At 39.1% G+C, this 13,245-nt stretch overlaps 1 protein-coding gene across 1 annotated transcript in view; it reads right to left on the bottom strand.

The window, feature by feature from the left end:
• PCSK5 (proprotein convertase subtilisin/kexin type 5) overlaps window positions 1–13,245 on the bottom strand; it is a 227,857-nt gene that overhangs the window by 31,101 nt on the left and 183,511 nt on the right. Inside the window, exons 21-24 of the mRNA XM_032096054.1 lie at window positions 10,648–10,750; window positions 5,235–5,371; window positions 3,132–3,329; window positions 2,721–2,789 (exon numbers count right to left, since the gene is read on the bottom strand). Coding sequence (XP_031951945.1) covers window positions 2,721–2,789; window positions 3,132–3,329; window positions 5,235–5,371; window positions 10,648–10,750 — 507 coding nt within the window. The remainder of the gene's footprint in view (window positions 1–2,720; window positions 2,790–3,131; window positions 3,330–5,234; window positions 5,372–10,647; window positions 10,751–13,245) is intronic.

Raw genomic sequence — 13,245 nt, 5'->3', positions numbered from 1 at the left:
AAACTGAAGAAGTTAATTATTTTTATTTCTTTGAGTTTATACTGAAGGATCTTAAAGCGCTTCAGAAGGAGCAGGTGCTGAATGATTTTCTGTGAGAGAATGGTCTTGAGTCAGCTGTAGATTCATAAATATGCACAAAATGTATTTGCATTTCCAATTGCTATGATCACTACATTCCTTTTTTTTCCCACCACACTTCTACCTGAAATGTTCATAGTGTTGGACTTTTCCTACACCTGCTCTGCAGCTCTTAGATTAAATTATTCAATTGTCTCAAAGGGAAAATAGGACAAAGAGACTGCAAAATCCTCGAGCATTCACTTAATTTAAAAAGGGACCCTGTAGAAAGACTATGACGATGTGAAACTAAATGTAGCACATTCCTTATTTTCTCACCTTGAAATTTTAGTGTTTGAAGTTATTTTTATGGCAGTGTAATTTGTCTAGACCTTGCAAAATAATGAACTTCTTGCAAGAGACCGGCAGTTAAGTTTTTGGTTTTTAGGGTTTTTTTACAAAAGTTTCTCAATATGTCATCTTTCTCATTAGACATGAGAAAGCCATTACTGTACTCAACTTATCTATTAATTGTTGTTGATATGCCTGAAAACTCATTGAATATTAAGAGTAAAAATATAAGCAAATATCTACCATATCATACAGATAGATACAAGCATCTACCATAGCTACCTGACTTATTTTAAATGTGAAGCTTACAGGTTCTGCTTTATTTGAAGAACACATTATAGTTTGCAAAATCTGCTTGGGACTGTGCTTTTAGGCCACTACTGTTCTTCTGTTCCAAATAGAACTAACAAAAAACCAATCTCTGACTCTCAATAACATATGCATTGTGACCACGAAAGGCTTTCCTTGATGTAATGTCTGTTAATAAACTCTGGCATCTTAATACTTCAAACTTTACACAGCAGTGAAAACTAATTCAGCCTTTGTTTTACCTACATCCATTCTGTAGACCCTTGAAGCTCTTAAAATCGTCTTTTAAATCAGAACTTTGAGTGCAAGGACTTGTAACTATGTAGTGAATGTTATGGATGATTAATATTTAGGAGATCAGTGATCCTCCCAGGAAAAAGGTAGATGAGTACAGCCACTTTTTCTGTATTCCAACTGACCATTAACAACCTTCCAGTCTCCTTATACAGGCTTATTAAGTTTATAAATGAGGAAAATATTCCTCTGAGTTACTTGAAATTACTATTTTTAAGGAAAGTTGCTATTCATACATAGTACATTTCTCCTTAATTCAAAACACAGATTGCCACTAAATAGTTTCAGAAGAAAAAGACATTATTTGAAGTCTCAAGCATCATAAAAAACACAGAAAATATTAGCACAGGGAGGTAACATCTGATAGCATCAATAAAGACAGGTATTGAAATGTATACTCTCCCTTAACTTCTCTTCTCCCCTCAGCCAAGCAGACAGCTGCCATGAATCTGGATAACACACCATACAAAAGAAGACCACAGTGTAGTTGCATTCATGTTAAAACCATCTCTTTATTCAACAATATTGACAGGGGCAGTTGTAGGCACAGAGGAAAGCTTGACTGAACGCACACAGAATGCCTGGTCACCAGCATCATGGTTTTTATGGTACCACATATTAGATTGGACAACTGGCAGAAAGAAGGAGTTACGTGATGAAAATCCTTACAGTAAATTAGGTATGCCAGTTAGTGTAGCCAGAAAAAGAGCTGGACAGACAGTTGTGGTTTAGAGTTTGTTGCAGACAATGGCATGCCAATACTGTACTGTTCTAATTTTGCAGAACTGGAAACTCAAATTCAGAAAGTGTTCCAACCATGGATGGCAGCCCTGAATGTGAGAGATAAATTTTTTATGGAAAGGGCATATCTTTACATCCAAGGTTTTCACTTCTGGGACATGACAAAGCAGAATATGTGCTTTCCTGGAAGAGAGTGCCACACCCCTTTAGCAGACCCCTGTGGGACAGTAAGCATTCACCCATGATTGCACTTACTGACATCTTACCAACAGTCTCACTTTCTCCGGATATTCTGGTTGGAGGAGAACCCCCTGAAACTGTAGGGAAGCTGCAACAGCCACATGGGAAGCGGTTTGTGACACGGAAGTTGAGGTTCCGCCTGAATTTCAGACCCCTCTTTTTAATTAACACTGCTGGTTGCATTTTCAATGGAACATATTTCCTTTTTGTCTGTTTTACAGGAATGCCAACTGCACATGGGTGGACGGATTAACCCACACCAACCTTGAACACATACAAGGAATTCTTTTAGGGCAGTAGTATTGTTATTGCAATAACTTGATCTTGAATGAAATTTAAAGATTGTGCTTATGTCTGTATCCTGAAGAAAAAGCACAGGGCAGTGGTCTGTTTTGAGGCCTAGAAAATTTGAACATCTATAGTAAAATTCTGTGTCTGATAATAGCTTCAGAAAGTCAGTAAATCTTTCAGCCTGAGTGTGGCTTTCAAGCAGGAAAAAATAAAAGTGTTTCAAATGTTAATAGCTAAATTAATAAAAAATTATTCTTATTTATGCTGAATATAAATTTTAGAAATTTATTTCATATAGTATGGGATAATTGGTGAGAAGCCACCTGCACCACTGACTAATTGCTCAGTAGCATGCACTTAAGATAATGACAAGAGTGAGGGGACTAGATTTTCCCTGCCTTAAGAATAACAGTAAGATTGATAAGGGGAATATTTACCCTGTTTGCAGTTCTGGCATCCATCTGAACATGGTACGCAGTCTTCAGAGTCAGGATCTTCCACTTCACCTGTGTTTTGCAAATCATCAGTTTTGGGTTAACTCTAGATAATACGAGGGCAACATTTGGAAGCACTCAGCAAGGCTCCTGGATATCAACTTGATTCAAATCAAAAAAGGAGAAAGACTCACGGAAATTAGTTTTCTCATTTGCTCTTGCATAACCCACTCAATTTGAGGAAAATACTCCTACTTTACAATAACATGATATTAGAAGAGGATCAGAGCTGGAGCGTAAGGACCTCATGGTCAGGTGTGACTGTGTATTTCAAAATATTTTTTAGTATGCTTAAGCAGATTTCTGTAACAAATTGAATAGAATATTTGTTATCTCCTACTAAAGGATGCTTACCTTCTCTACAATTGTGCTTCTGACACACATTTTGAGTAAGGTAGTAGCCTCTGAAACATCTTTTGCAGTGGCTGGAGTTCAGGCACATGTCACAGTGGCCAGGGCAAGGCAAACAGGTATGCTTCAAGTGGTAGTGCCCTGGAGGACAGTTGTCTCTGCACTCCCCATGATACAGGAAACGTTCCACCCCTCTTCGGTCTGTGTGGCAAACAAATGGGAAAAAGTTGTCGGCCACAGAAGGTGTTTGGGATATGAGAAGGAGCTTTATGAAGTTCCAGTGCTGCAGTTAGGCACTGACTGCTAGATTTTACAGTTTTACACCAGGTGAGATATATAAATGTTTCAGGACCTCAAACTTTTCATGTTCCTAGAGGTTTATGGCACGTAAAGATATCATGCTAGCAAACAATTACTCTTTACATCCACCAATCTGATAAAAAAAGGATCAAGATTTTTCCATCACTGAGTTTCCTTGCAGAGGACAAACAAGTATTTGTAATGTATAGTACACACAAATGTACAATTATTATTAGAAAAGCAAAGTGTCCCACTTCACCTTTGGAAAGGATCACTCTGTGTCCCTAGAAGATTAAACTGTAATCCTCATCTTAGTGGAATCGTCTAGACTTGAATTAGAATAGCAGACGTGCAGCTATTAGCTATCAAAACACAAGCATTCTCTAGTGCATGAGAACTGGGAGGTCCCCTGCTCCAAATCCTTCTGAATGAGGCCTGTGACCTATAGCTTCCTGTGCCATGTCCTCCAACATGGGGAGTTTTCTAATCAGTCACCCTACAGTATAAATTACACATCACTGTGCTAAGTGTATTTCATTGCCTTAACTGTAGAGCAAGAATTTGCTTACCATAATTTATTTTTGAAAATGCAGAGAAAGCAGCTTTAAAAGGCAACAATGCTGCACCATAGCATAAGTTGAGTTTTATTTATTTTACTTTTCATGCACAATTCTTTAATTTTCCTGCCCCCTAAGGATGTGAGTCTCATCAGTGTCTTAATTTCTTGATTCACAGAAATACAGAAATTTATCTTGCTGTCCACCGTAAGGGAGAGATTTTGGGGGAAAATTATACAAACTTGCTCTCACATTAGACCTGAAGTACCATTTGAAAACTTCATCTACTGAGTCACATTTCCCAAAGCGAGCAAGTCAATCTCATCCTCAGTACGACTAATTAATGCAGCCATACTAGTGTTTGCTTGTAGTCTAGACACTTATTACTAAATGAAGTCTGGGCCAGTGTTGATTAGGACTGAAATGGAAGTAGCACCTGAAATGAAAAGGCTACGAATCCATTGTGAATCCTCAGAACACAGCTCATAAAAAATTACTCTTTATTTTAAGTTAGATATTAAATACTCATTTCCAAGGACAGTTCAGATTAGTTGCACATACTTGTAGGTAACAGCCTTGGGTTCTTTGCTCATTAGATGTTAGAGAGACAATAGGAAACAATTTTTAAACCAGAATTTCAAAAGGAGAAGAGTGGCTTTTTGGAATTTCCACAAAATTAACTATATTAGCCTTCCTCTCAACCCAAGATACATAAATGTATGTGTTGGTAATAAGCTTCTCCTTGCAAACCCTGTTTGTTCAGCTCTAGGGACACGGCAATCTCCAGTGGAACCCACCATGCTTGTTTCTTAGACTTTCCCAGAGACATGCTTAGGAAAGCAGCCTGGCTCCCTGCCTGCTTGAGCAAACTGGCTCCATTTCAGTATAGCACATCCTGTGCAGTGGGTGGGGAAAACATGTATGAAGCTTTCTTTTCCAGATGCAGGCTATGCAGGTTTTCTGTCCTTTTTTTTTTCTTGTTTCTGGTTCTGCTAACATTGCTCCTATTGAAAAAACACCAAGGGAAATGCATTAAATTGCAAGGACAATGCAGAGTTGTGTTTTCTTGTACTTTAAAAAAAAAAAAATTAGTTCCAATTCCCTTCAGAGTCACAAGAAGATTATGATGCAGATTGGTAGTAAAAGCACTACTCATTTTATTGCATCTAACAACTGGCCCTGAGAGGGAGAAAAGGGAATTTGGAGGCCAATGGAGGGGAAAAAGCTGGCAAAAGAAAATCTCACTTACCTGTTCCACAAGCGGTGCATTTGTTAGGTTCACTTCCACTGCAGTCCAGGCAGGTATGATGGCACAAGTGACATTGCTGTTTAAATTCAAACTTTCCTCTGGGGCATTGCATAACGCAGCAGCCATCATCAAAGACTCTTTTAAAGAAGACAGAGGCATAACTACAAATTTAGCTACTACTTGTCCTTTAAATCTAAAGGAAACTAAAAAGAAACTCAATAAATTCTTCTCTCACTCTATTTATGAGTTTTTGAACTTTAATACTTCATTTTCTTTATCTTATTCATAGCATTTACTATATGAACAGTATTTTGAACCTGAATCTAAGACTACAAAGATAATTTTTCTCTGAAACATTTTTCTGAGAAAAATGACTTTCTGGTCCTTTGCCTAGATGTCCTTATATCACAATCCCTGCAGTGGTCCCATGTGTCTGCTAAAAGGAAAGCAATACTTGGTCTTTCTCTGTGAAGGAATAACCCATCTGTTTTACTTTTAAGACTGCCTTTGAAAAGTACTATGGCTTCAGTAATATGACCTTGTACATGAAGTCAAGTATCTATCTGAATATTGGCCTTTAGGAGCCATATTTTTAGACTTACATATTGTCGTGGCTTAGGAATGGTATTTACCGATTTAATTTTCCCACTGAAACACTCCAAACCATGCTCAATTGCCTGCCTTCCCTCCCACTCCTCTGCTGGGGATGGAGAGGAGAATTGGATGTACAAAAGGTAAAGATCACAGGCTGAGATAAGAACAATTTATTGGAAGCAGCAAAGAAATAAGAAAATGAACATAAACAGCAACAGTATCAACTACACACATACAAGCATTCAACAGCTGAACAATTCTCATGCCAGTGGTCACAGCTATGAACACAGAACCCCTGGCAATGCCTAACTGCGCCATGCCATGCAACCTGGAAAGGGACCCCTTCCCCTCCCCTGGAGCTCACAGTGTGGTAGTATAGAAAAACCTCCCAGTCCTAGCCATGCCCCTTCTGACGACTGGAGAAATTAACTCTATCCTGGCTGGAATCAGGACATATGTCTACCTATAAATATGAGAGACCAGGCAAGGTATGCAGCTCTTTAACTTCCTCTGTCTCCATAGCAGCTCTCCCAAAAGCCCAGCAATGACTTTTTGGGTCCTTGAAATACGCTTTCCTGAGGTAATCTGCTCCAAGGATTCATGGGGCCTCTGTGCCAGTCAAAATGAGGTGTTTTTGCCATTCATTCCCAGTCATGGTTACTTCAGCTTCCAGTACAGTCAGCTGTTGGGATCCCCGTCACCCCAGAAATAGAGACGGATTCTGCCCCTACATATCTTGATGGCATCAGGGTACATTTGTGCTCTAGTGTCAACTAAAACCTTACACTCTTTTGGGTCTCATATGCCAGGCCATGGGATGCACACAGTTCAATAGATTTGGTTGTCTCTTTCCTCCACCTGGCTGGAGGCAGGGCCCCTCTAGACCTGGTCATGGTACTCGTTGCTCACTCCTTGTAAATATGAACTGAAGAACTTCAAGAGGATTGGAAGTAACATCAGCCTTCCTGTTCTGTCTGAGTACTTGTTGAGTGGAAACTGGAGCGGCATTTATCCTTGACGAATTTCCTATGACGGTTGTTCTTCCTCTCAACTCATGTACCCATGTTGCCAGGGCAGAGGTGGGTTTTTCATCCCACTTCTTCATGTATTCTCTGTAGTTACACAGGAGAAAACAGGCTATCTCCTGGTGTGTACTGTCTCTTCCACTCAGTGGGGTGCTTGCTCCCAGTAGCAGAGACTCTGGTCTGTACTGATGGGACATGGGACTCTCTAACTTCCTCGAGTCTTTCAAATCTGTCCAAAGCCTTGGACAATCTTCCCACAGGGCCCTGCTTCCTCTTCATTCATCATGAAGCAAACTGATTTGGTCTTGGATTTCTACTTCTGTATAGTACAGGGGCAGCTGCATATGTTCCTCTGTTTCAGCTGCAGTTTGAGTGCCCATGGTGCCTGTTGGTCTGATTTCCCCCTCCTTTCCCTGAGGGCGCTGCATAGTCTTGACCTGTGTCCAGTAAAGACTAGCCAGGGCCCAGCACCCTGCAGTAAGTTGCTGGTCTATGGAGTAACCACAGCAATTTCCTTGAAAATATTCTGTCACTTTATAAGGGTCCTGTAGTCATTTGGGGTGAACTTCCAAACCATTGGAGCAGAGAATTTTCCCCAAAACAGGGCCATTTTTTCCCATATTCCATGCCACTCAAATCTACCCACACTTGTGGCAGATCTCTGAAGGACCTTCCTAGAAATCTCTTTCTTGACCCTAAACATGGTGAAGACCACACCAAGGAGACATACCAGACACAGGAATAGGAACATGCATTCCTTAATGTCCAAATGAAGTAAAAAATTGCCACAAGCTGTTTTAACAGGTCTGAAGGAGAAAAAGGGGGTGAAAAGCTGGGGAAAATCATCCGTTCCTGTTCTACCACATATTCTCCACACATGAGTGCGATTATTAGTGGATTCACAAAAGTTGTGCCTCAGATAAAGGTAGAGGAACAACACTGGCTACACATCCCAGATAACCCTCACTTCCCTCGATGTTATTATGCCATCAGCTTCATCACACAGTACAGCAAGAGAGCAACCCTGATCCTCCTGCTTGCTCTGAAACAGAACATTGTAAGGAGCATATATGGAGGCACATACAGGGTCAGGTACCACATCCACAAATTGCACAAATGCTTAGATAAATATGTTTCCATCCTGCTCTACTCAGATCTGCTGTTATCTCAACTCTTCATGCCCCACACTGGGTGCCAAATAAGGCTGTTGTGGTTTAGCAATGGAATTCCCCAATTTAGTCTCCCACCAAAATACTCCAAACCACACGCTTCTTACTCACTCTCCCATTCCTGTCCTGTGAGGTGGAGTGGAGAGGAGAATTGGAGGCACAAAAGGTAAGGAACATGAGTTGAAATAAGAACAATTTACTGGAAACAGCAATGAAAAAGGAAAATGAAGACTAACAGCGAGAATATCAATATCAAAGTGTACAGCAGTAAAACGATTCACATGCCAGTACTCACCTCTATACCACAGAACCCCCATCAATACCTGACCATGCCACACTCTGTGGCTGTAAAGGGACCCCTTCCCCCACGCCTGGAAATAACATGAGGTAGTACAGAATAACCTTCAGATCCTAGCCATTCCCTCCTGATTACTGCAAAAATTAACTCTGTCCTGGTTGGTGCAAGGACATTTATCTATCTATGAGTACGTAGGAGTTTGGCTGCTGAATGTTCTCCTTTTGTTGGATAATTAAATATTTGCTAAAAAAATCCTTTTATGTAATGAAAATTTATGGTCCATTTTTCACTGCTGCTTAATGTCTACTGTTTTAATCTGCCTGGGAGAAAAGCAGAAATGCATCAATTCATGCATCATAGACTACTAAAAGAATACAAAAGAAGTTGGGTACATTTTGACAGTGTTTTCGCTCTTAAGAAAATAAGAAAGGATAGCCTGTAATCCTCCACACTTAACCGCTTGGCCCACTTTGCTATCTGAGGACTTGGGATTCAGTTTCTAGAGAAGCTGAGCACTATTTTGGCTGTTAGTACAGACTTGGAGTATACCTTGACAACAAAAGGCTTTCCATTATATTAAGACAGTTCATGTTTACTTGGAGTCAGCCAATGGCATTAGAGAATATCTTCAATACATCTTCATAAATTTCAGTTGCTATGATCTTTTTCAGATTTATTCTCAAAGAAAAGGAGATATGTGACAGAGGTACTGGAGGTAGCTGGACTATGCTTCTATGGCATGCAAATATTACTGAGTTCAACTACATGTGCTAGCTCTAATGATAGCCGTCCTTACAAGCAGCTCACACAGTGGTAAATTACATTTTTCTTGCTCTTTGCTATGTTGCCCCTAAAGGGAAATACCTGGTCAGATCTTGTCACTAACCTTGGCTCAAACTGTAAACAGATGGACAAGGAATTTTGTGATAATCAATTTGCCTGGATAAAACCCTAGAATTTCCATTTCTTTCTTTTAAAAAAACCAAAACCAACAAAACCAAACAGGCAGCAGCATTTTCATTTATGTAATGATATGACAGTGTTTTTATTATTAAATAAATTGACATCTATGCTGGGTTATCCTAAGGAACTCTTTAGCCTCTGGGCAAGGTTTTTTTAATTATTATTTCTTTTACTATAGACTGTCCCATTTAACATGACTTTTTCTAGCAGCTTTCGTAATGCACAGAAGGATCTCAGAAAGATTTTTGAAACCTTAGATACCAAAATTCAAAATTGTTAGAGTACTTATTAAGGTGGTTATAGCAGCATCCTTCCAAAACATCACTGAGACCACATTACTGCAAACACCTTGGTGGTTCATTACAGTGATGCTTGGTTCCTTCTTTGCTGCGTAAATATCTCTATGTAAAGCTCATAGTATAGGTTGCAAGGAAGGAACAGAGAATCTAATTTAAATGCCATTGTGAATGGGAGAAACCCACTCCACAGTCCAAAATTTTGTCCAGATTTCCTCTGCTCCCTTTCTGATGTAACACAATTTAATAATGCTTCCTCACTTATGAATTTGTTTGGATTCCATTGCTCCTGATATGCCTTTCATTGGTATATCTTTCATAGTCATATAATAGATATTTTCCGGGGAAATTGCAGAATTCCTTAGGGATTTTTTTCTTGCCTTAGGGGATCTGATCCTGTTTTCATACCTGTGGAAGTGTCAGCTGGCTACAACACAATCAAGTGCAACAAAACAAGAGTTGTTTGTGTGAGAATACAGCTATGGGTAGGACATGTCTTTTAAGCCAGTAGTCTTCTTAAATCGGTGTGTGATGACCTAAACACAAACCTCTGATTTGCAAAGTCCTGTGGAAAAGCTTCTTTTTAGTTCTGTTCACTCCTCATGGCAGGTTAGAAATACCAGCCTAACTCAAAACACCTCAGTTAGGGAACGATGTTGTTTAGGTGCTATGAATATCTCCCCAAATTAGCCTCAGCATACATATTCACGCCTTGTGCCAAGCCTCAGAGCTGTGTACAGTTACAGATGCCCTAGATTCTTGTTGTTAAAATTGTCAACTGCGATTCCAGCAGTTATGATTTAGAAAGGATGACAATGAAAGAAAGTCTATTTTACATATAAAAAGGAATTTTTCTTTGTCTGTGGAATCATGCTGAGAAACATTAACTGCTTGTGTAGCCAGCTATCTTGTTTACATAAAAATTATTTTCTGAAGTGCCCTGGGGTTTTTTGCCCTAAACACTTTTTGCTTCTGTAGTCTCTGCAAGCTGGTGCTAAACACAATACAGCCACTTCTCCAGATGATGATGTGAGATCTTTGTACTGCACTGTGGTAGGAGAAAATTACCTTGTGGGTGGGCAGCTGATGCAGTTGTCTGACTCAGGTCCAATGCACTTCTGACAGGATGTTTCACACAACTGACATTCTTGGGAATCATCAAGATATTCCCCTGGTAGAAAATAAAAAGGTTTATTTCAGATCAACTTCTCACAATTTAAAAAAGAAAAAACAGGAAGAGAAAAAAGCACCAAGCTTTCCAGGCTGGAAAATAGAATGATGAAAAGGAATGGGATCTATTTTTAATTACTGAAATGGGCACATTTTCCTGTGGCATCAAGAAAACAAGTACTAGCTCCCTTGGGGAACCAGGATACTCAGACTTGTTACTTTCTAGTCTTTATTTAATTTTTTGTTTGCTTGTTTATTAATTTTTCTTTTCCATGAGAATTTGACAAAGAGTGATTTTTTTTCTTTTTGTTAATTTATTTTGCATCAGTTGAAGTAATGAGACTCTTAAGACTCACGAGTTACATCAAAACCGGTGCTACTGAGATTTATTATGTAATGTCTTAAACATGAGCCTGATTGCAAGCTGCAGCATGAAGGGTTTGCTGCCATGGGTGCGGATATGTCACATGAGGAGATGGACTTGAGCAAGCTTCCATCAGCCAGAGACCTGTTGGTGCTTCCCAAATCTCTAGCTATAGCATATTTGTCTCCCTCCCAAGCTGCTGATGGAAGACTCTCTACCTACAAGACCTTAGGCTTCCATTTAGGCTGAATCAAAACTTGGTGTCAAAGTGCACATTTGGACTTGAAAAAAAAATGTATATTATATGGATTTCTACCTTAAAACTGAGATAAAGATATAAACATTTCCAGATCATGAATACACTAGTACTACTGTGCTGCTGAACTGTGAAGTTTGCCTCTTTATTTACTGGATATTAATTAAAACACTGGTACAAACTGGTAAGCTGCATGCCTAATAACTCTTAGGGCAGAGATTTGGTAAGTAGTACAATACTTTATCTGTGTGCAGCATTATGTGGGGACAGTAAATTTATCACGCAGTTTTATAAGGCTCAAGATTGGGTCTTTTATGTCAGTTTGTTTTGGGAAAATGTATTATAACCGAGGCTATATATCTAAGGAATTGGCTGTTCCTTCATTCTTGAGTAATGGAAGAGGCTGGGCAAAAAGTTCTATATAATACATAAAACCTGCAGTTTCTATGGATACTTCAATATCAAGCAACTCTTTCCACTTGCATTGCTGCTGGAAAATCCAGATCTGGCAAATATAGTGAACTTTAGGAATCAAAATACAAATACGGAATGACTGGGGTTTGGCTCTCCCTTGCAATGAGTTCCTTACATTTGAAGAGCAAAGGCACTGTACAAGCAGACACTTGTATCAATTTAAAAGGATGTAAGGAAAAAAAAAATTCTAAAATACTGCAAATTATGGTCTCTGCCTGTTGTGTTTTTAATTGTTGTGTTTTTTACATATTAAACAATATTAACAAATTTTATAATAGTTGAAACCTCTGGTATGAGATATGAGCTAGGATAGTATTTACATGCTTAAGGGGATGGGAACAGTGTGGTTATAAAGGCAAACTGACTGGAGCATCTAGCCAGCTCTGAGTGAAACCTGGGGTACCCAAAATGTGGGCAGAGATGTAATTTTTGTTTTGTAATGGTTTGTGTGTCTTCTAAAGAGAGGCAAAAAGTAAAAGACGAACCAAAGCCAGTGATAGAACCACATAAACTGTGAAGAGAGTGCTCCTTAGAGGTTGTTCTGGGATCAGTGCTGGCTGGGAAGAAGTTCAGACCGGGGCAAAATGAAGAGTCTCCTGATGAGATCACGGAAACAAAAGTCTTTGAATGCATACATGGTCACACATTTTTATAGTTCTCATTATACTAAGAGTGATTTGTATGCATCTATATCTACATCTCTATGTATCTACATATCTATTTCCATGCATTTATGTAATCCCTTGCATGCCCATATAGCCAAATGTTGAATTGTGTAAACTGACTAGTTCCATGGAACTGGTGCAGCACTTCTGAACTGCAACACTGCATCTTGTATGTCTGATTACTTTATAAAGGACTAAAACTAAAAACATTAGAAAAGCTGTTAGACATAGAATGCAGTAGGATTCTAAATTTTTCTAGATGTTACTCAGATAACATGCTTATATTGCTGCATATCTATCACAATAGCAAATATTTATAATTCTCACTTTCTAGAAAAAAATAATGTGGCCTTCAGGCCATTGACAGATTTGGTTAATGTAAGCGTCTTGAGACTTTCTGATATGTATTCAGAAGCTGTAACATGGAATCCTGTGTTTTCAATTGTTTTATGAGATTTTAATATATGATTTTTTCATGGTTTAGGAATAGTACTCCCCAATTCTGTGACCTCACTGAGACTCACCCAGACCAATGCCACTTGCTTGCTTCCCTTCCCCGTGCTTTCCCCTCCCCCCTTCCTCTCTGGGGATGAGGTTGGTAATTGGAGGCACAAAAGGTGAAAATAAAGGGTTGAGATAAGAACTATTTACTGGAAACAGCAATGAGATAAGAAAATATGAACAGCTACGAAGTTAATAACAAAAGGCTGAAATCATTGGCATGGAAAATAAAGCAA

This window comes from Corvus moneduloides, chromosome Z, assembly GCF_009650955.1.
Source record: "Corvus moneduloides isolate bCorMon1 chromosome Z, bCorMon1.pri, whole genome shotgun sequence".
NCBI lineage: Eukaryota > Metazoa > Chordata > Aves > Passeriformes > Corvidae > Corvus > Corvus moneduloides.
Note: the sequence above shows the minus strand (reverse complement) of the source record. Positions and strands in the feature narration are given on the sequence as shown.